This window comes from Pelodiscus sinensis, chromosome 2 (assembly GCF_052426305.1).
Source record: "Pelodiscus sinensis isolate ZL-2025 chromosome 2, ASM5242630v1, whole genome shotgun sequence".
NCBI lineage: Eukaryota > Metazoa > Chordata > Testudines > Trionychidae > Pelodiscus > Pelodiscus sinensis.
The window spans coordinates 232,950,233-232,972,401 of record NC_143053.1 but is presented as its reverse complement, the minus strand read 5'-3'; the positions used below and the strand labels follow the sequence as shown (position 1 = coordinate 232,972,401).

Genomic DNA, 22,169 nt, shown 5'->3' with positions numbered 1-22,169 from the left:
GGCTACTGGGCTAGATGGACCTTTGGTCTGACCCAGTACGGCCATTGTAAGTTCAGGGCTCAGGATCGGGGGTCTCAATGGACCACCTTGATTTTCATGCACACCTGCTCCTGGGTGGCCAGGCTGGCAGCTCTCCTGCCCTAGCCGGCCGCTTTCCTGTGCCTAGTGCGGAGGTCGTGGACGAGGTCCACGATATCCGCACTAGACCAGGCGGGCGCCTGCCTCTTGCGGTCCCGGGCAGGCTCCCGGGAGCCGCCAGCCTGGTCCCGGGAAGAGGGGGAGGTCTGGGGGGCATCGGGTGGCTGGCTCGAGCCGTGCCAGGTGCAGGGTCTGCTAGCTGGGTGCTGGCAGGCTTGCACCTGGCACGGGCACCATAGCCAGCCCGTGCCCCTTTAAGGGGTCCGGGGCCGGGAGGGGGGCAGTAGAGTTTCCCTGGTATTGGCCAGAGTGGCCACCAGGGAAAGCTGGGGAGGGCTAGCCTCCCACTAGTTCGAATTAAGGGGCTACACACCCCTTAATTCGAACTAGTAAGTTCGATTGAGGCTTAGTCCTCGTAGAATGAGGTTTACCTAAATCGAACTAAGCGCTCCGCTAGTTCGAATTAAGTTCGAACTAGCAGAGTGCTTGTGTAGCACCTATCAAAGTTAATTCGAACTAACATCTGTTAGTTCGAATTAACTTTGTAGTGTAGACATACCCATAGGGACTATACATCCTAAAGAACATCCAGTTACAGGTAAGTAACCTGATCCTCATGCAGCCTTTACCTGAATGGTTGTTGAACAAAAATATTCTGTTTTCTCATATGTGCCACTACCACAGAAGGCATTTTATAAAACTCTTGATGCAGTGGTCATGCCAAACAAGAGGACTTTCTGCTGAAAATGCAGTAGAGCTACTACAAAATGAAGATATTTTTTATTTCTGCACTGGACAGAAATATGAAAAGATGCACCCTTTAAATCAAGAGTTGAGAACTAATCCTTAGTTACAAGTGAAGGAATTATGGAGGTTAGTGTTAACATATGTCTAGATATTCTGATTCATATCTGTTCACTTTTATTAAATCTAAAATTGGATGAAAATCACCATCTTTCTTCTATACTAGAAAGTATCTTGAACAAAAACCTGATCCCACAGGTGTTTGGGTATATCCCTTGACAGCTGTTATCTGGAGCAATTCGTGTTTGTCTGCAAGTAGAATAACCCCATGAGAAGTTTCCCTGAAAAGGGAAAGATAGGAGGAATTTAAAGAGGGTTTGTTTTTTGAACTGATCGGCATAGCCCTTCTCTTTAATTTCAGGGACCCATAAATCCAATGTAATCAGTTTCCATTTTTTGATGAATTGGGCTAGCCTGTCTCCAAATAAAATAAGAGTGGTGTCTTTGATAGTTAGCCAATGACTCTCAATCCTCATATCATATGAGATTCCTAGCATTCAATGAAGATGAAGAATGAAAAGTAGGCTGTTTCATCTTAAGCTTAGAGACAGACCTCTTTTTGTGCTGGCTCTGGAAAGAAGACATACATTGCTGATGCTGTTGCTGATGTCTCTGAATTGAGGAAAAATAATTATAACGGAGAGTAAAATTGTCCATCAAAAAGGAGTAGAAGCTTTCCTTTTGATTGATGGATAAAAACCCACTGAATGAGCAATGGATCTAGTTTCCTTTAATTTTTCTAACAATTCATCAATCTTATTACTGAAAAAGACCATCCCCTTTTAAGGAGACATCTTCAACTTTAATATTAGTGCCTTCAGCCATGGAAAATGAACAGAGCAAAGCATCTCTCCTCAAAGTAACAGAAGAGTATGAAGCATTAAAAGATGCTCTTTGGGCATGTTTTGCCATATTGTCCTTCTATCAAAATAGCATTCGCTAGTCTTCCATCTCAGAAATTTTGTGCAGTCACCCATTCCCATAGACGGAACTGATAACCCACCTGCACCGCCTGATAATTTAGCCACGCTAATAAAAGAAGTGAAAGTAAAAACCTCTCTTTCCAGTGAATTGATGCTGCAGACAGCGTGAAGCAGAAGGGCAAGTCTACACTACAAAATTAAGTCAACATCACCTGCCTCCTTTGGAAAATCCCATTGCTGTTGCTTTAGTCTAGTGGCACTTTCCATCTGTTTATAAGGTTATACTTCACATCAATTTTTGCACAATAGTCTCCTGTTCAGGGCAATATACCATATTTTCCATCCTATAACTGCTAAATTTCTCAAAGGTCACATACACTTATTTTCACAGTGCTTGAACCTCTGCATTCTTGGAACCTCAGTTAAGTGTTGTTATGTCTAATGAGTTCTCCGATCACCTGTCCATAAAGACTGCCTTCAGTTTGGAGAGCAGAGGAAATTTAGGCCCTCGTGGCTGATTCATTTCATAGTGTTCCATAAGGACTATTAAGTTTTTTTTTTTAAAGAATGGAGATGCCTGTCTCCTAGAACTGGAAGGGACCTTGAAAGGTCATCGAGTCCAGACCCCTGCCTTCACAGCAGGCCCAAATACCCCCCCTGACAGATTTTGCCCCAGATTCCTAAATGGCCTCCTCAAGGATTGAACTCACAACCCTGGGTTTAGCAGGGCTTCAAGTTTCTAATCAAGATTGTTTTGGAATTTATGCACCTCCCAGTTTTCTCTCCTAGAACCCTTGAATTAGGGGGAAGCTAAACCACATATCCTTGATGTTGTGCTCACAGTCATCATTCTATCTTTATAGACCAAGACCTTTTAAGAACTCCCCTTGATTGTTAATGACTTTTAAAGACAGGATTGCAAAGAGTCAGGCCATATTTCTTCAATACTGATTAAACTGGCATAACTATAAAAAATTCTATTACAAATTAGGTTAGTTTTCTAACCATGACAACTATTACAATGAGTGCCATGATGCCTATTAATTTGGCCCACACTCATTATTTGTTAGCTTGGAAAAATGATAAGGAAGAGGGAAAAAATCCACCACATTCTCTCAGCCACCTGCAAAAGATAAAGCATATGTTGCAGCATTTCTCAATTTGTTTTGTAATAATCTTCATGTACTATAACTGTTTTTCAGACTTATTTGGCAAGAAGGCATTTAAGGATCAGATACAAACTTTGGAAACAACTCTAAAATATATCTTAGTTTTTTTTAATCCTACCGTAGGAAGTGCCATACAAGATACGAAATTCAAGTCTGGTTAAGAATGAGTATAATCAAATCAATTCTGTTAAATTGTTAAAAATAAAAGGATGGCTTTACTCAGTTTTTGCCATTCAGATTCTATCTGTTATACTTTACATTGCTGTGTAAGGATTTTCTGTCATAATAGAACTCAGATCTAGACTAATCTGTACATTGATATATAAAATAATAAGGCTTCCAAACCAGAGTACAGAGGCCATTGACTTTTTATTTATGCCACAAACTTGTAATCACTGAACTGTTCTGCAATGAGCAAGTAAGATAGAGCCACCTCGTTAATGTTTTGGATCCTTTTTTAATTCTGAAGACCTTGAGCTCAGCACATTGTAAGCCTTTCCAGAAATAGAGAGTGATTCCTGAAAACAAAACAGAGTTATGCTGTATTTTACAGAATTGCAGGTTGTTTGGAATATATGACCAAATATTTAACACCACACAGTTTAATTTCTCACATAATAAATTGTGTAATAGCCAAGGTTACGTTAGTGTAGTGAATAATAATTCAGGGAGATTATTGTATTACTTTGTGATTGTGTAAGTATTGGCTTGATGCATGGAAATGCTTAATATTGATGTAAAATTAAACTTTGTACATTCCAAAAAAGACCAGTTACTTATCTTGCAGTAACTGTAAGTATTTAAATTGCACATGAGATCAGATTATTTTGGCCAGCACTATCCACTGGGACAGCACCTACACTCTAGATTTCTCTCATCACCCTGCACCCCAGTGTACACATATGCATTCAAAGACATACATGGCAAAGCAAGTCCAGGTCCTCTGTTCCTTAACCAATATAGAATCCCAAAAGACTAGGACTCCATAGTTAGTGGAGTGGTAGGACAGGTGTCAGAATCTATGTGGACAACACATCTGAAAGAATCACAATTACTGTGAAGTTTAAGTAATTCCTTTTCTTTGTCCACATGGATTCTACTCTTATCTATGCACCTGAAGATGGGTACTAGGTGTCCTATTTAAATAATGATTGCAGGACAATCTTACCATTTGGGCATCTAATCTGGAATTTTCTATCAAAGGAAAATATCTGTGAATGTGTAGACTGAAGTACACATTTGTTGCTGCCCTACAAATTTCAGAAACAGGTGCATTCATCAAACAAGCAGCAGAGATGGCCTGAGCTCAAATGGAATGACCTGTAATATAACTAATTGGCTCTAACTTGGCTATCTTGTAACTTATTTTTATACAGTTGGAAATTTTAATATTAGTTAAGATATTATCTATTTGTAACTAAATCAGCAGAGGCTATGAATAGTCTAAGTATGTTCCTGAATAATTTGTCCTGGTAGGGAAAATGCCCATACATTACATCAAGTGTGTGAAGATTCTTTTGCTAGTGTTGAATGTGGCTTGGAGAAAAAAATGATGATGGATAAACTGATTCACCTGGAACTCTGAAACAGCTTTTGACAAGAACTTGGGATGGGGTTTGAGAGTAACCCTGATCTTCTGAAATGCAGTATAAGCCTGAATCTCCCCTGTTCTTTGAGGGATGTGAACACATCTTCAGGCTCTGAGGGACTCATTTAGACCAACCCAAGTCACCCTCATGAACTTTAATACAGTCAATCTACTGAGACATCCAAGATCCAGAATGGAATACCAATCCCTTTTTTCTTTAGGATGAAAAAATAGTGTGAATAAAAACCCTGACCCCTGAACTCTAACGATATTTCCTCCATTGTTCCAAGTTGTAGAAGGAAGTCCATTTGTTTAAAGAATATCTCATGAGAAGGGTCCCTGAAAAGGGGTTTGAATTAGAATACCTTTTGTTGACAGTTTCCAGGACCCACCAGTTCAAGATAAAACAAGACCAGACTTTCTAAACATAAGTGTGCATCATCAAAGGGAGTGAAAGGGAATCCTTGGGAGTTTGTCACGCTCTAGACACTGGTATCAACCCTTTTCTCTGGCAGAAGACATACATTGTGCAACAGCAAAGGAGTATCATTGCTGGAAATTCTGATTTTTTTTTTCCTTGGTGGCACCAAGTGCCTTTGAGGTTGATAATAATACTGGACAGAGGGATGCTTCCTGGCGAAAGTTTATGGTCTTATTTGCTTCCTTCTTAGGGCTGGAGAGTAAAGGCCCAAAGAATGCAGTGTAATTTTGGAGTCCTTCAACAAATGGAGGACCCTGTTTTTGAAGTTAAAATTATCATCAAAGTGAAGGTCTTCAATTGTGAATAGGACCTCCTTGGGAATATCACATCTCCTCCAATATGACCATAGCACATTCTACTGTACTGGATGTGTACTCTGCAGCTTGAAGGGTTAAAGGTTGTCCCTTGGAATGATGGCTTTAGTTCCTCTCTTTGTTCCTGTGGCACCTTGTCCACAAAGTAAGATATTAGGTCCCACATCACATAGTCCAATTTAGATAGGAGAGCTATTAATTAGCCATGCACACCCAGAGACTGGCAGATGAATAGATTTTGTATCCCAAAAGATAGTGTTTATTCAGGTCCTTTGCCATTGATATGGAGCAGAGGAAAATGATTCCATAATTGGGTTTCTCCTTCCAAATGATGTTGCGGTATCCTCTTGCATTGAGGATACCTCTCCAGGGGAGGGAACTCCAGTTATTAGGAAAAAACAGGTGCTAGCAATGATGAATTTGATCATTAAAAACATAGACAGTTGGGTTTGTGATGACTGGGAGAACTGCCTGGTGACTTGCATGCCTGGTGCAAAGAGTGTGGCTTTCCTGAGACATCTACATAGACTTATATGTACTGCTGGGGAGGAGCTGGTGGTCGTGGTACATGTAGGTATTAATGGCACAGGGAAGGCTAGGAGAAAGGCACCGGAGACCAAATTTAGGCTGCTAGGAAAGAGAGTGAAATCCAGGACCTTAACAGTAGCATCCTCGGAAATACTTCCAATTCCACACACAGGCCCAGGTAGACAGGCAGAATTGCCGGGTCTCAATGCATTAATGAAATAATGGCATAGTGAGGCGGAGTTTAGATTTATTAGTAACTGAGGAAACTTTTGGGAAACCAGGAGTCTATACAGGAAAGATGGGCTCCACCTAAACCAAAATGGAACCGGATCAAGGCTCCAGCTGATCCTGGGCTCCACGTGGTGCTGACACTTTGAAATGTCGCTTGCAGCCTGATGCCGGGCTCCTTGAGGCGTTTCAAAGCAGCAGTGCCACACAGAGCCCTCGGTTAGTGGGGGAGTCCCCAACTGATCCTGGGCTCCATGTGGCTCTGCTGCTTTGAAACTTCTGGAAGAGCCTGATGCCGGGCTCCCCATGATATTTCAAAGTAGCAGTGAGCCATGGAATCTGGGTTCAGCGGGGGAGTCCCCAGCTGATCCCGGGCTCCACGCAGCACTGCCACTTTGAAATGCCTCAGGGTGCCTAACGCCAGGCTGAATGTGGCATTTCAAAGTGGCAACACCACCTGGAGCCCAGGGTATGGCCCTAGGCTTCAAGTGGCGCTGCCACATTGAAGTACCTCTTCCTTCCCCCCTCCCCCGCTGCCTCTTTCTGATAGAGGCAGCAAGGGGTGGGGGAAGCGACTAGTTGACTAGCATGTCAACTAATTGATAAGCATTTGCATATCAGATAGTTGACTAGTCCTTCACATCCCTACTACACTCTGAAGCCATGTGTTAATGTGCTCTGGGGCTTCTGCTCTTTGAGTTGGTAACATACACTATGTGAAAGTTTAAAACCAGGAGAACTTTTATCTGTTTTTACAGGCCTCTGTTTCACTTCCATAGAATGGATCCTAAACATTCATTTAAAATATCCATAACCAACCACTTGATGTTTTACTTCCCTTTGTATTTTCAAAACTGTCAGTTGTTTGTGGCTTTGATTGCTATCTGTGTTGCTTTATTGTGTTTTTCTGTTCTATTTGTGCACAATAAATTAGATTGAGTTGACATCCCAGAGAAACTAGATACTGTAAGCCTGAGTGAATGCCTTTTACTCTCTTTTCTAGTGTCACTAAATATTGCATTAATGTATGCAAGGAGAGCATGACTACTTCTAGTTGATATTTATTTAGCATCTTATAGTTGAGCTTATGTGTGGATAATATGCATGCAAGAGAGATAGTTTTATGAACTGCAAAATGCTAGTGAAGCTAGATGCTTCATTTTTTTGAGAGTAGCTTTAGCGGAAATTCTGAAAATTTAGTGGTCTAAGGGAGTAGGTTGTTAAATTGTGGCTCTGGCACTTATTTTTTATACTTAAAGGCCGTGTCTTTGTTTTATTTATAAAGCTGTTTTCAGTATGCCCATTTTGGTGTGTTTACTAAAGTGAGTTGTTAGACAGGATGATAAAATACATGTACTCCAAGGGTAGTGTTAATTTTCTTATTTGATTTCATATTAAATAAACATCTTAAGCATTGATCCTTGATCATTATCCCTTGTTTTAAAAAAATTTCTTCTTCCATATGTAGGGCCAGTTTAATAAAATATATATTTATACTTAGGTTTTTGGCTTGTACTGGTGGTGCACATTCACACATGACCTCAATATTGATGTTGCACATAAGAAAATTCAACCTGCTCAAGTATTGCAAATGTTAGAGGGAGCACTGAACCAGATTGCTGGTACTTAAAATTAAAAAGGTTGTAGATTAGGTTTTAAACTAAGGGTTAAGGGAAAGCTGACAGATATGAAAGAGCACATAGATCAGACAGAGACATCCTTTAGGGGAGGGTCTATTAATAGAGATTCTCTATATCCTAGTAAAGAGGAAAGTTTGGAAGATGATAAAATATTATTAAGATATGATGAGAAACAGTCAAATGAAAGAGTCTCATTCAGTTACAACATGTAATGGCGTACAACTCAATAGTGACAAGTTTTTTAAAGGGCTTACATACAATGCTAGCAGTTGGGTGAATCAGAGTGCATTGTATTGAATGAGATTATTAATATAATAGGCATTACACAGACTTGGTGAAATGAGGATAGACAATGGGATACAGTAATACTAGGATACAAAATATATTGGAAAGACAGAACAGTTGTGCTAGTGGGGGAGTGGCATTATATGTGAAAGAAAACAAAGAATTGAATGAATTAAAAATTTTAAATGAACCAAACTGTTCCTCCTCTTCTCCTGCTGATCACACTTCTAGTCTGATGATATTATGGCTGTGATACCACCCTAAGAGTATAATTGCTCTACCCATTAATAAGGCAATATTATTTCTTATGATAAACATCTGCCAACTTGTAAGTGGGCATATACAAAATATTACATTCTGGCCAAGGGAACAGAGAACTTCTTTTCCCATCCCACTGCCAATGATAAGGCAAGAAGTTTGCATACATTACGTTAAAACTGGGGAAAAAATTAACTAGAAATAACTGAATAAACACAGAAAAACAAAGAGTAAGAGAAAAGACAGAAAAGCTGTAAATGTCAGGAAAGCTGCAATTGCTCTGCCTTATGCCACAGGTAACTGGGAAGGAACTGAAATGGTGGCAGAACTTCACCTCATATGTGCCCACGTGGGAAATGAGGTGCTGTTCTGCTCTGGCACTGACCTATGGCCATTTCTATTTATAATCCCCAGTTGAGAGCATATGGATGTGCTTGAACCATATGCTTGTGCTTCCATAGGGAAATATACTCAAAGAAGAACTTGAGTCTCTGGGCTAATTTAACCGAGGAGTTCATGGTGGAATTCATGCTCACCATGGCACTCATGGAGAGGGATTTACCAGAAGTCTGAGTTCAAGCAAAATCTTTCATTTTAGGATTCCTGGTAGCTTGTATGGAGTACTTAGAAGGGTAACCTTTAGGAAGGCTTCTCTAGCTGTTTGAGAAGGAGCAACATATGGAACATTGGTCATGAATATGTCCTCCTCCTACATAAGGGGCACCTGGAGTGCCCATCAAGCAACAGTGAAGCTTCACCAGTTTGAACTCACCAGTTCCTGCATGCAAGGAGAGGTCTAGTCTTTAAATATCTGACAAAGTTGGCAGGGGGTTCAAGCGCAGTGTTTTCTCTAATTTTTTTCCATCCATGTGTAGAATAAGTTTTGTTATGTGCACTAAGGAGGGGGTTAGTATTTTGAGACAATGGGCAAAAAAACTATCATTGCCAATTCTTTAAATAGCAATACTCAAAGCTAGCACTAATGTTATTACATTGCACAGAGAAGGTGGCAGCTACTGCAAGGGTTCTCTTGCTGCCATAGTGGTAATAATTGAGAGATGGTTGGACTCATTCTACCCTTCATGTCCTCTGATACAGATATGAGACCATTTAAGATACAGGTATGGCCCCAAAAATACATACCCGTGAACCATCACACACAAAACTAACTTAAATATGATCCACAAAACAAGTTTAATAGTCATAAACATATATAATATCGTTATAGGTAGTCAAAGTGTTGGACATATCCCTTGCAAACCTGGTGGGCAGCATCATTTGCAAATGAACTATCTGCAACAGATCCAAAAGTAACAGAAGAGTAGTAACTGAGGAAGTTGGCAAATGTCATTAAGAAGCCTTTGGCCATTATCTTTGAAAAGTCATGGAGATTGGGAGAAATCCCAGATGACTGGAAAAAGGCAAATGTAGTGCCCATCTTCAAAAAAGGGAAGAAGGATGATCCAGGGAACTATAGGCCGGTCAGTCTTACCTCGGTTCCTGGAAAAATCATGGAAGGGATCCTTAAGGAATCCATTTTGAGGCACTTGGAAGAGAGGAAAGTGATTAGGAATAGTCAGCATGGATTCACAAAGGGAAAGTTGTGCCTGACCAATCTGATTAGCTACCATGATGAGGTAACTGGCTCTGTGGATGTGGGAAAGTCAGTAGATGTGATATACCTTGACTTTAGCAAGGCTTTTGATACGGTCTCCCACAATATTCTTGCCAGCAAGTTAAGGGAATGTGGATTGGATAAATGGATGGTAAGATGGCTAGAAGGCTGGGCCCAGCGGGTAGTGATCAACGGATCGATGTCAGGATGGTGTCGGTTTCTAGCGGAGTGCCCCAAAGTTTGGTTTTAGGACCGGTTTTGTTCAATATCTTTATTAATGACCTGGATGAGGGGATGGATTGCACCCTCAGCAAGTTTGCGGATGACACTAAGCTAGGGGGAGAGGTAGGGTCTAGAGTGACTTAGACAAATTGGAGGATTGGGCCACAAGAAATCTGATGAGGTTCAACAAGGACAAGTGCAGAGTCCTGCACTTGGGATGGAAGGATCCCAAGCATTGTTACAAGCTGGGGACCACCCACTTAAGTAGTAGTTCTACAGAAAAGGACCTGGGGGTTACAGTGAATGAGAAGCTGGATATGAGTCAACAGTGTGCCCTTGTAGCCAAGAAGGCTAATGACATATTAGGTTGCATTAAGAGGAGCATTGCCAGCAGATCCAGAGATGTCATTATTTCCCTTTATTCAGCTCTGGTGAGGCCACATCTGGAGTATTGTGTCCAGTTCAGGGCCCCACCACTACAAAAAGGATGTGGACGCATTGGAAAGGGTCCAGCAGAGGGCAACCAAAATGATTAGGAGGCTGGAGCATATGACTTACGAGGAGAGGCTGAGGGAGTTGGGTCTGTTTAGTCTGCAGAAGCAAAGAGTGAGGGGGGATTTGATAGCAGCCTTCAACTTCCTGAAGGGAGGTTCCAAAGAGGATGGGGAGAGGCTGTTCTCAGTAGTGACAGATGGTAGAACATGGAGCATTGGTCTCAAGTTGTGGTGGGAGAGGTCCAGGTTGGATATTAGGAAAACCTATTTCACTAGGAGGGTGGTGAAGCACTGGAATGGGTTACCTAGGGAAGTAGTGGAGTATCCATCCCTAGAGGTGTTTAAGTCTCGGCTTGACAAAGCCCTGGCTGGGTTGATTTAGTTGGGATTGGTCCTGCCTAGAGCAGGGGGCTGGACTTCATGACCTTCTGAGGTCTCTTCCAGCTCAATGGTTTTATGATTCTATGATTGATTCTAACTTGCCTGGATTACTGATCAGAAAGCATATCTATTAGATCAAGCACAGTAAGCCATGTTTAAATCTAATCATAATTTTTTTGCCAGAGTGCTCTTGAACTCATCTGTTTGTTGATTCACCTGACCAATTATAATCCCATAAAGCCATAGATTTTTCCTCCTAGTCAATATTTTCTAGTTAAGATGGACTAAACTCAATGTGCCATCACAAATGGTTTTCCCCCAAGCACAATTGCCATTTGCTAATTATTCCATTCCAGTATAGCTGTCACAAAGGAAAAGAGAAGTTTTAAGTGGTAGAATTATGATCCTGGCACTAGAAGGAGGATTATAAATATAAACAAACTAGAAGACTTACCCAGCATTTCCTGGGTCTTTCAGAGCAAGGAGCTGGCAGGGGGGTGGAGAGTAGGGGGCGGAGTGTTTTAGGAGTCATGACAGAGCTTTGGGGATGTGAGGGGTCAGTGCAGGAGGCTGTATGGAGGGTGCAAAAGTGAGGGTTGGGGAGGTTCAGGGTGGGAGGCCCAATTCAGCATGGGCCTTTTCTCTCCCCCAGGCCTCTCTGGTCACCAGGGGTCTTTTCTCTTCCCCCAGCCTCCCACTGGCCATGAGGGGCCCCTTTTCCTCCCCCCTAGCCACCAGGGGCCTCTCCCCTCCACCCTAGCCCCTTCTGGCCACCTGGAACATTTTCTCTCCCCTCCCTCTCCAATGCTGCAACCAAGGACTGGGGGGGGGGGAGGGTTTGGGTCAGGGAGGCTACTTACCCAGTGTGCTGGAAGTCAAAATGGCAAACCTCCACCCCTGTTGGCCATTCCTTTGGTGATAAAGCTGCCCTTAGTTGACACTCTGCTGGATAGCTCTCCCCCAGAGGCTTGCTGTCCCCAGTGGACACGCTCAGTATCAAATCCTTTCAAATAGCCCCTCTTTGCATATTATGGAAAACAGTCCTTTTCCTAGCACTTCCAAACTCTGACCTTGCTTTAAGTTAGGAAAAGAGGAAGCTACATACCAAATTTGGTGGTCCAAGCTCTTACCATGTAGGAACAGTTCTTGAACAGACAGACTTGGAGACAGACACACAGACAGTTACACACATCTCTAAAATATATATAGGGATAGTTTACAACACCTAAAGCATCTTAAGTGACTTAGTCTGTTCTTCAAAAAGCTCATCTCACTTATGTTCATGTGGAGAAGAGTGCTGTTTGAATTAGTGCAAGTGAACAATAAATGTGTTCATAAATAAATTGTATCTGCTCACCTTGTCTGTGTCCTGAGGAATCAGTAAGACTCCTAAAATCAAAACCAGTAGTTATATCATACCCATCATGGAAGCTTATCTATACCTCTTAGTATTTTATGATTTGAGGTAATGAAAAGGATAACTGTGAGTTTAAAAAATCCCTACATAGTACAATATTGAATCTTACTGCAATATATATATATCAGCATTAAAATATTCTGGTACACTGAAAAATGAATTCACATTAGTTTTATAAACTGTCATGCTAGTTAATTTAAAATATTTTTATTTCACAGAATAAATATTTTGCAATGCAATCAATCTCATATGTCCTACATCCCAGCCCTGTAAACAGGTTAAGGTTGTCCTTGTCCTTTTTGACAGCTGCTTCACCCTCCTAGCCCCATACAAGTGTGGGTATGCTTGCTTCAGCCACTTCTGCCTCTCCACACACATTACAGAGAAGCAAATGGGAAAATTCCTTCCTGCATCCTCTCCATAAAATAGAAAGAAATATATGTTTCCTGTTCCTGCTTCTCTGGGCTATCAATGTTACTGGTCATTCTGCCCAGAGCCCTTACTCATGTCTGGTGCTCTTTCTGCTATGCCTGGCCTCAGAGAGAGGTCCTGGCTTTGTAAAAGGGGTCTCCTCCACCAAAGCACCTGATGGCTCCTGGGCCAATAAATGGCGTGGAGGCAGGGAGTGAAAGAACTCTCCATTAAGTAACCCCCTACATTACCATTGGTTGATACAGTGCAGGGGGTTCAAGTGCAGTATTTCCTCTCTATTTTTCATCCATGTGTGGAATAAGTTTTGTTATGCGCACCAAGGAATTTGTGGATGTGCACTACCAGTAGAAACACATGTTTCTGGTTTTGAGAGCTGTGTGCACTCTGCTAATCAGCTGGACATTTGAAACTAACCTGAGTGGTTGTGCAAGTGCTCAGCTTACAGGGAACACTGCTCAATTGGCCCTATGCAGGAGCACAGGTATTGAAAGAATCTCCTACTTCAACTAAGTTCCAAGTGCGCCCTAAGATTTGGGAAGTGAAGGTTCAATATAGACTCCTTAAGGCTCACCTGATTCTCCTAGCCTTAAATCAGGCTAGGGAACCTACCGCATATTTTTCTCCCCACTTACTTTCCCCTTCATCTTTCATCCAGCTTAAAAAGTTGAGAGAACGAGAACCAGTCTTACATTGCTTTTCCCTTTTCCACCTCACTGTATGATTAGGGGAAGAAAGAATGATATCTTCCATGACTTAGTGAAGGGATACAGAACTAAAAATGACCTTGTAGGGTCCTGGGAGGGTGAAAAACTATCCTTATTAATGATCTGCCCCTGTCCCAGAAGTCCAGGGAAAAATGGCTTCCTTATAGTCCCTCTAGCACTTCAGTTGTTGTCTTATTATTATACAGTCTCTTGAATGTGTGGAAGAAGAACATACCCATAATGGCAATGCCATTAAATTAGAGCTTAAAAGTAGGATATGAAACAGCTCACCAAAGCAGTAGCAAAACTACACTGAACACTGTCCAATGCACAAATAAATACTCTAAATGTAATTATTTCTCTCTAATAAATAAGAGGGCAAATAGCAGCCCGTGGGCTGGATGCAGTTCACCAGAGTTAGTCCCTGGTGGACTGCCAGCCACTTTATTGACCTGAGTATCCACAGGAATAGCCGCTTACAGCTCCCAGGCTATGTCTAGACTGCATCCCTCTGCCAGCGGAGGGATGCAAATCAAGCACTTTGGAAGTGCAAATGAGTCCAGGATTTAAATATCCCGGGCTTCATTTGCATACTCGTGCTCAGGCCCTGTACCAATCATGCACCTTTTCGAAAGTGAAAGTAAAGTGTAGCCACAGCTCTGTCAACAGCGGGGAGTTTTTTTGGCAGATCCTGTACTCCTCAAAAAATGAGTACAGGATCTTCCAAAAAAGCTCCCTGCTGTTGGCGGAGCTATGGCTACACTTTACTTTCACTTTCAAAAAGGTGTGTGATCGGCACAGCGCCCGAGCATGAGTATGCAAATGAAGCCTGGGATATTTAAATCCTGGACTCATTTGCACTTCCAAAGTGCTTGATTTGCGTCCGTCTGCCGGCAGAAGGATGCAGTCTAGACGTAGCCCCAGAGGCCACAGTTGGGAACTGTGGGAAGTGGCATAGGTCACTTAGCACTGCTGTGCAGACGTACTCTATTTCAGGATAATGATCCTGAAATAGCATTGTGAGTGTCTTAACAGCATGCCCATTATTCTGAAATAAAGTTGAAATAACAGGCATCTCATTATGGCTTCCTGTAAATTTTGTTGCACGAGGAATAAGGAAGATGCTGGAATAGTGCTCTATTTCAAAGTTCAGTACTGTGAAGACAGCACCACATTTTGAAACAGGCTATCTCGAAATAAGCTACGTAGCTCAAGTTGCGTAGCTTATTATTGTCTCTCAATTTTAATAATCTCTGATGCTACACATTAGAAAGGATGAACATTTTTGGACAAGTGGGATTTTTAAAGTAACAGTGCTAACACTAACTAGAATACAAAATGAGGTTAAATTGAGGTTTTTGAGAAGCAATGTTAACATAAGAAAAAAAGTTACCCTTATTAAGGTCTTTATTTTGTGAAATGGGGAATTTCTTCACTTTCTTTTTCTTCTGATGAATTGCTGTGGCTAGTAACCGCTGAGCTTCCGCCCCTGCATATGAGATTTAAAAATCAGATAAACAGAAAACAGTACATTGACATTTTGTTTAAAATTAACATAAACAAAATAATGAAAGTCTAACCTAATCAGTTTCAAAACATATAGGCTATGTCTAGCTCACCCACTCTTACACAAAAAAAATGCAAATGAGGTGAAGCATGGAATATCACCGTGCCTCATTTGCAGGGCTCGACAAATTAGGCAATCTACTCACCCGTGGCGAGTAGATTTTAGCCCGGTGGGGCCATGCAGCATGGTCAGGGCATGCGCAGCGCACGCTTCCGCACAGCTGGCAAGCGGCAAGCCCTGCTCATTTGCATAATTAATGAGGCTCTGCTTTTGCGCTACAGGCTTTTGCGCAAGAGCTCTTCTTCCTGAAAAAAAAGGGGAAGAACAGCTCTTGCACAAGAGGGGGTTTTTGCGCAAAAAGGAGCCATGTAGACGGCTCCTTTTTGCGCAAAAGCCTCTTGAACAAAAATGGAGCCTCATTAATTATGCAAATGAGACACGGCAGTATTCCACGCTTTGCCTCATTTGCATTTTTTTGTGCAAGAGGGGGCAGTCTAGACATAGCCCTAGTTTTTCAATCCTTTATAACTAATAGTTTGGTTTAACTAGTGACACAATTCTTTTTAAGAACAGAAAAGCCACATAATACCCAACTGTCACGCATAAGCTCCGATCAAAATTTACTAATTTCCAGGGCTGTAGATTAATCACAGTTAACTCATGTAATCAACTTAAAAAATTAATCATGATTAAAATATGAATTGTGAGTAATTACATAGAATACCAACTGAAAATTATTAATTATTTGTGTATGTTTTTCTATATTTCCATATTGACTTCAAATCAGGCCCAGCCGGGCAGCTACCCAGGGCGCCAACCGATGGGAGGCGCCTGATGGCAGCTGTAAGGGGCATGTGGCATCCCTTACAGCTGCCATCAGGTGCCGTGCGCCCGGCTCCCGCAGCGCCGGCCCACCCACATCCCCGCAGCATCAGCCAGTAACGCCTTTCCCCCCCCACGGCCGCAGGGCCCAACACGGCCCAGCGCGCGTGCCAGGAGCGATGGCCAGGCCGCACTGAGCCGCGCTTGCGCTGTGCGCCCAGGGGCAGCGCTGTGTGCCCGTGCCCGGGGCGCCAGAATACCTCGGGCCGGCCCTGCTTCAATTACAACACAGAACACAGAGCGTACAGTGATGATTTTATATTATTTTATTACAAATATATACACTGTAAAAATGATGAACAAACTAAATAGTAGTTTTCAATTGCTCTCATATAAGAAATGAAGTGCAATCTCTGTAGAAGTATAACTTACAAACGTAGATTTCTTTATGGTTACATACCTGCATTCAAAAATAAAACAATGAAAACTTTAGAGCCCTACAAGTCTACTCAGGTCTATTTCTTATCTTGCCAATTGCTAAAACAAACAAGTTTTTGTTTACATTGATGGAAGATATTGTTGCCTGCTTCTTCTTTACAATGTCACCTAAAAGTCAAGTGATATTATAAACAAGAAGCAGGAAGCATTATTTCCTGCAAATTGTAACCAAATTTGTTTAGCTGAACAAGAAGTAGAACTGAGTGGACTTATAAGCGCTAAAGTTCTACTTTGTTTTATTTTTTTAATGTAGGGATTTTTTGTATACAATTCTATATTTGTGAGTACAATTTTCAAAATAAAGAGATTGCACTACAGTACTTGCGTGAGATTTATTGAAAAATACATTTTTTTGTTCTTTACAGCGCAAATATTTGTAATGAAAATAAAATGAGCACTGTACACTTACTCTCTGATGTAAATGAAATCAATGTATTTGAAAATGTAGATACCATGCACAAATATTTAAAGGGATGGTATTACATTATTGTTTAACAGTGTGATTAATTGTATAATTAATCACAAACAATTTATAATGATGGAATTAATTATGATTAATTTTTGCTTGATTTACAGCTCTACTAATTTCCATTAAAACCATGGGATTGTAAAATAACTCATCTGCATGCTCAATTCGGCATTTGTACTAAAATGTTAGCTTGGTTTATATCTATAAACCAAGTGGTGTGCACAAGAAATCTAAGTTACTTACCTCTTAGCCACTTGTTTTTCTAGCACACTAGTCTCAACATGTATAATGAGTACAATTGCAGTTTCTTGCACCCACAGGATGGATTTTGTCCATTATGAAAACCAGGAAACCTTAATAGACCTGGAGTTACATCTGATGTTATACAGATAATAGATGGTGTCATCTCTTTATATCCCATGTGGTATATTTACTAGCATTTATTTTATATTTTAATCAACTGAGCACTACTGCAATTACTCAGATGATATCAAATAATTCTAACAGGAAAAAACATAACAAGAGAAGGGTTTTCTTCTGTCAGCCTCTCACTGCATGGACGGTGCAGAAATGCAATATAAGATACATTGACTCCAGCTACATAATTAACATAGCTGAAGTTGCTTATCTTATTTTGACTTTCCACTCTTGTGTAGATCAGGCCTAGGAGGATCAGTACATTTCTGCTGGAAATAAAATGCCAACTAAGGACACTAGGCAGGCTTGCTTACATAGTGAGGAGGGCTTTAAACTAGGTTCTCTGGGAGATGGTGACCTAACTCCTGAGGCAAGTGGGATACTGGGAGGAAACACAAGGGCTATGTCTACACTGGCACCCTTTTCCCTACTTGAAAGTAGGAATAAGGGATCTTCCGGAAAAGGGCTTATTTTCCGCAAGATCCCGTCTAGACTGGTGCTTTTCTCCGGCGAAACCCCGAGCCGGAAAAAAGTGGCAGCCATGTTCATGCAAATGCCATGGGGGATATTTAAATCCCCCATGGCATTTGCAATTCCGAAGTGTCTCATTAGCATCCCTTTTATGGAAAAGGGTGCCAGTGTAGACACAGCCAAGGAGGAGAGTGTAAAAGGGAAATCCTCCTGATTCATACTGAGAAAGTAGGGCAACTGGCTAGTTGTCTTAGGTGCCTGAAAATGAACACAAGAAGCCTTGGAAACCAACAGGAAGAATTGGAAGCCCTGGCACAGTCAAGAAACTATGATGTGATTGGAAATGAGACTTGGTGGGGTAACTCCAATGGTTCAGGAAGAACAGGTGAGCTATAAAAGGAGGAGTTGCACTATAAGTATAACTGCTCAGAGCTTCAGTATGACTGTTCCGAGCTTTGGTATGAAACTGGAGAAAAGCCTGTTCCAAATCTTCAAGTTACCATTAGAGGCAAGAGCAACAAGAGTGATGTCATCCTGGGTGTTTGCGATAGACTACCAGTCCAGGAGGATGAAATAGATGAGGCTTTCTTCAGACAAATAAAAGAAGTATTCAGATCCCAGGGCCTCATTTTCATGGGGGACTTCCATCACCCTGACATCAGATGGGAAAGCAATACAGCAATATACAGACAATTCAGGGATTTTTTGGGAAGTAGTTAGAACAACTTCCTGATGCAAATATTGTAGGGACCTAATAGGGGTCATATTCCCCTTGACCAGCCAGTCACAAATAGGAAAGAATTTGTAAGGGAAATAGAAGTAGATGGCAACCTGGATAGCAGTGACTAAGAGAGGATGGAATTTAAGATTGTGACAAAATGAAGGAAAGGAGAGCAGCAGAATATGGATCTTGGACTTCAGAAAATCAGACTTGGCTCCCTCAGGGAACTGATGGGCAGGCTGCTCTGGGAGCCTAATATGAGGGTAAAAGAGAAGAGCTGCCTGTATTTTAATGAAGCCTTACTGAGGGCACAGGAAGAGGAAGTTACTCACCTTGGTGCAGTAATGACCATTCTTCAAGATGTGTCCCCCCATGGGCGCTCCACTATTGGTGTTGAATCATCCTGGTACCGCAGATCGGAGTTTTCATGAGCAGTAGTCAACCAGACTGTGCACGTGCAGCTCGCACCTCGAGCCGTTTGCACACCTTTGATCATGTGTGTGGTTCAGCTCCCACCAGTTCCTCAGGTCCACCCAGATATCTGCTTTCTGTTGTGCAAAAGGACATTTTTCACTTGGTTCGAATGATGACATTCCCCTTCACAGAACCAACAATGAGCCATGCTGTCAGGTGTAGGACATGTGGCTGTGGGTGGAGTAAGGTTCCAGTGTTCTGAGTTAGGAAGCCATAATGAATGGGAAGGTAATAGGGTGGTTGAGGAGATAGCAGATACAGATAAGGGAAACATATCTGTCATGGCCAAAACAGGGCTATGAGAATAACTGTTGCTTCATCTCTGTTGATCTTTTTGAACACTCTTGGAATGAGAGAAGTGCGAGGGAATGTGTATAAAAGTGGGCCTTTTCATTTGAGGAGAAAGGCATGCCCTAGAGATCCTAATCTGATACCGGCTCTGGAGAAATAATGTTGACATTTCATGTTCTTGTAGGAGGCGAATAGGTCTATTTTTGGGTGACCCCATTAGTGGAGGATGGGTTGAAGGACCCAGGGATGGAGCTCCCACTCATGATCTGGGGCAAAGTGCCTGCTGAGAGTGTCTGCTGTTACATTCTTGATGCCTGGTAAGTATGAAGCTACCAAATGACTCTGTTGCGTATGCACCAGTTCCATAACCTGACTGCTTCAGGACACAGAGAATGGGATCAAGCACCCACTTGGAGATTTATATAATACATTGTTGTTATGTTGTTGGTCAATATTCTGATAGTGTTGCCTCGAATATGTGTAATGAAATGCTTCCATGCATTGAAGACAGCCCTGAGTTCCAACAAATGTATATGTAAGGTCACCTCTTGGGTCGTATATCATCCTTCTATTGATATGCTGCCCATGTGAGTGCCTCACCCAATGAGGGAAGCATCTGTGGTTATGTGGGCAGAGAGTTGATCTCCATGGAATGGGACGCCTGCCAAAAGGTTGTGTGGATTGGTCCACCATTTGAAGGACCTTACAACATGAGAAGGAGATACTCGTCTGTGCACTTACCATCTGTGGTGAGTGTAAACAGAGGCAATCCAGTGTTGGAGGCATCGGAAGTGCAGGTGTGCGTGGTTGACCACATATGTGGTAGCAGCCATATGGCCCATGAGCTGAAGGCAGGTAAGTTTTGGAACTATTGGACTGATCATGAGAACAACAACAAAGTTTTGGATGACTTGAAATCTTTGTAATGGTAGATATACTCTTGCTGTGGTAGAGTCTAGTTGAGCTCCTATGAACTCCAGGGTTTGCGTAGGTTGTAGTGTTGATTTTTGGATGTTGAGGATAAGACTGAGAAGCTTGAATGTTTGTCTAGCTGATAGTACCATTCGACATGCCTCCACCTCAGATGGACCTTTTACCAAGCAATCATCCAGATAAAGAAAAATAATCACAGTTTGCCTGCGAAAGTAGGCCACAACCACAGCAAGCATTTTTGAGAACACTTTGGGTGTGGAAAAAAGGCTGAAAGATAGCACCTGATACTGATAGTGGTCTGATCCCACCACAAAACGCAGAAATCATCTGTGTGCAGGGAGTATAGTAATATGAAAATAGGTGTCCTGCAGGTTGAGGGCTGCAAACCAGTCTTCCTTCTCTAACACAGGGATTATTGATGCTTGGGTCACCATTTTGAAACATTGTTTTCGAAGGTACCGATTCAATCTGCAGAGGTCTAGAATAGGCCTCCAACCTCCTGTCTTTTTTGGGGTGAAAAAGTAGTGGGAGTAGAAGCTCTTGCCTATGAACCTTTCGGGTACCTTTTCTACTGCTCTGATGTTGAGCAGTCGATGCCCCTCCTGTTTGAGCAGATCTTCATGAGAGGGGTCCCTGAAGAGGGACAGGGAGGATGGGGATGTGGGAGGCAATCTGGTGATTGGTGTACTTCGAAGCTATAAGTTCGAGGACCCAGCAATCCAATGTAATGGCAGTCCAACAATGGTGAAAGGGCTTCAAGCTATAATAGAAAGTAGGGGTGGCAGGAGTGGGATGGTGCATGATGGGGAGATTTTACAGGTCCTCGACCAGAAAGTCAAACCTGCTGCTTGTTCGACTAGTTGTTGGTGTTGTGGCTAATTTGTGGGTGTCTCCTCTGGGGACGTTGCCTAGATCTGGATTGGTCGAATTTGCATTGTTAATACCTTGAGTATGAAAACTCATGGTGTTTCTGATATGGGACATATCGTTTATGACGGTGTGACGTAGTGTGGGTACCTTGCTGGTTGCTAGGCTTGGGTGGTGAGTGACCTCCACTGGCTGCTGGCTGCAGCACGGCCCAGCAGGGCAGGAGATGAGTCATTATGCAAGGGGGCTTTGAACCTGTCTGACGAGTTATCTCCCAGGGAGAGGAACAATGGGAAGAAGGGGAGTGGAGCCCTGGCTGGGGGCAGGGCTGGAAGGGAGATAGTTAGGTTTCTGGCTGGTTTCATGGAGGAAGCATCTTAGGCAACGGGCTGGGATTTAGGGGCCCAGGCCTGCCCTATAACCAGATTACATCTGTTCTGTGCTGTCCTGTATCCTGGAGCAGCAATAAACTCCTTCTATTCTACTGGCTGGTGGAGTATGTCCGTGCCATTACGGGGGTGCAGGAGCCGGCACAGGCGGTATGGTGGGGTGTACATCCTCAGCATACACAAGGTTGTTCTCAAGTCTTTACTGGAATTTAAGACATCATTGGGTTTTTTTCAGCAAACAATTTTTGCTTATCAAAAGGGAGATCCTCCACTTTCATTTGTGGCTCGTGATGGATCTTGGCGGATTGTAGCCACAAGGCTCTCTTCATGGCTGTAGCTGTAGCTCAAGCTGCTGTGTTGGCTACATCCAACAGCAGTCCTTGATGAGGTGTATCCCTCTTGCACAATGGATTTCAATATCAGCCTCTTTGAGTCTGGCAGGTGTTCCATTTGGGTGGTTAGTTTGGTATAATTGTTGAAATTGTGATTTGGCTATAGTACTGCATAGTTAGCTATGTGGAGAAGCAAGGTCAAGGAGGAGTAAAGCTTTCTGCCGAAAAGATCCATGAGCTTGCTCTCCTTATCGGCAGTGGTATTCTTATATTGCAGAAGCTTAGATCTTTGTTGGG

At 42.3% G+C, this 22,169-nt stretch overlaps 1 protein-coding gene across 7 annotated transcripts in view; it reads right to left on the bottom strand.

Moving 5' to 3' along the window:
• Window positions 1-3,384: 3,384 nt before the first annotated feature.
• CCDC7 (coiled-coil domain containing 7) overlaps window positions 3,385-22,169 on the bottom strand; it is a 361,859-nt gene continuing 343,074 nt past the window's right edge. For all 7 annotated transcript variants that reach the window (XM_075922671.2, XM_075922670.2, XM_075922665.2 and 4 more), the window contains 3 exons: window positions 15,015-15,110; window positions 12,426-12,457; window positions 3,385-3,552 (listed from right to left, as the gene is read on the bottom strand). In XM_075922671.2, coding sequence (XP_075778786.2) covers window positions 3,472-3,552; window positions 12,426-12,457; window positions 15,015-15,110 — 209 coding nt within the window. In that variant the 3' untranslated portion in view covers window positions 3,385-3,471. The remainder of the gene's footprint in view (window positions 3,553-12,425; window positions 12,458-15,014; window positions 15,111-22,169) is intronic.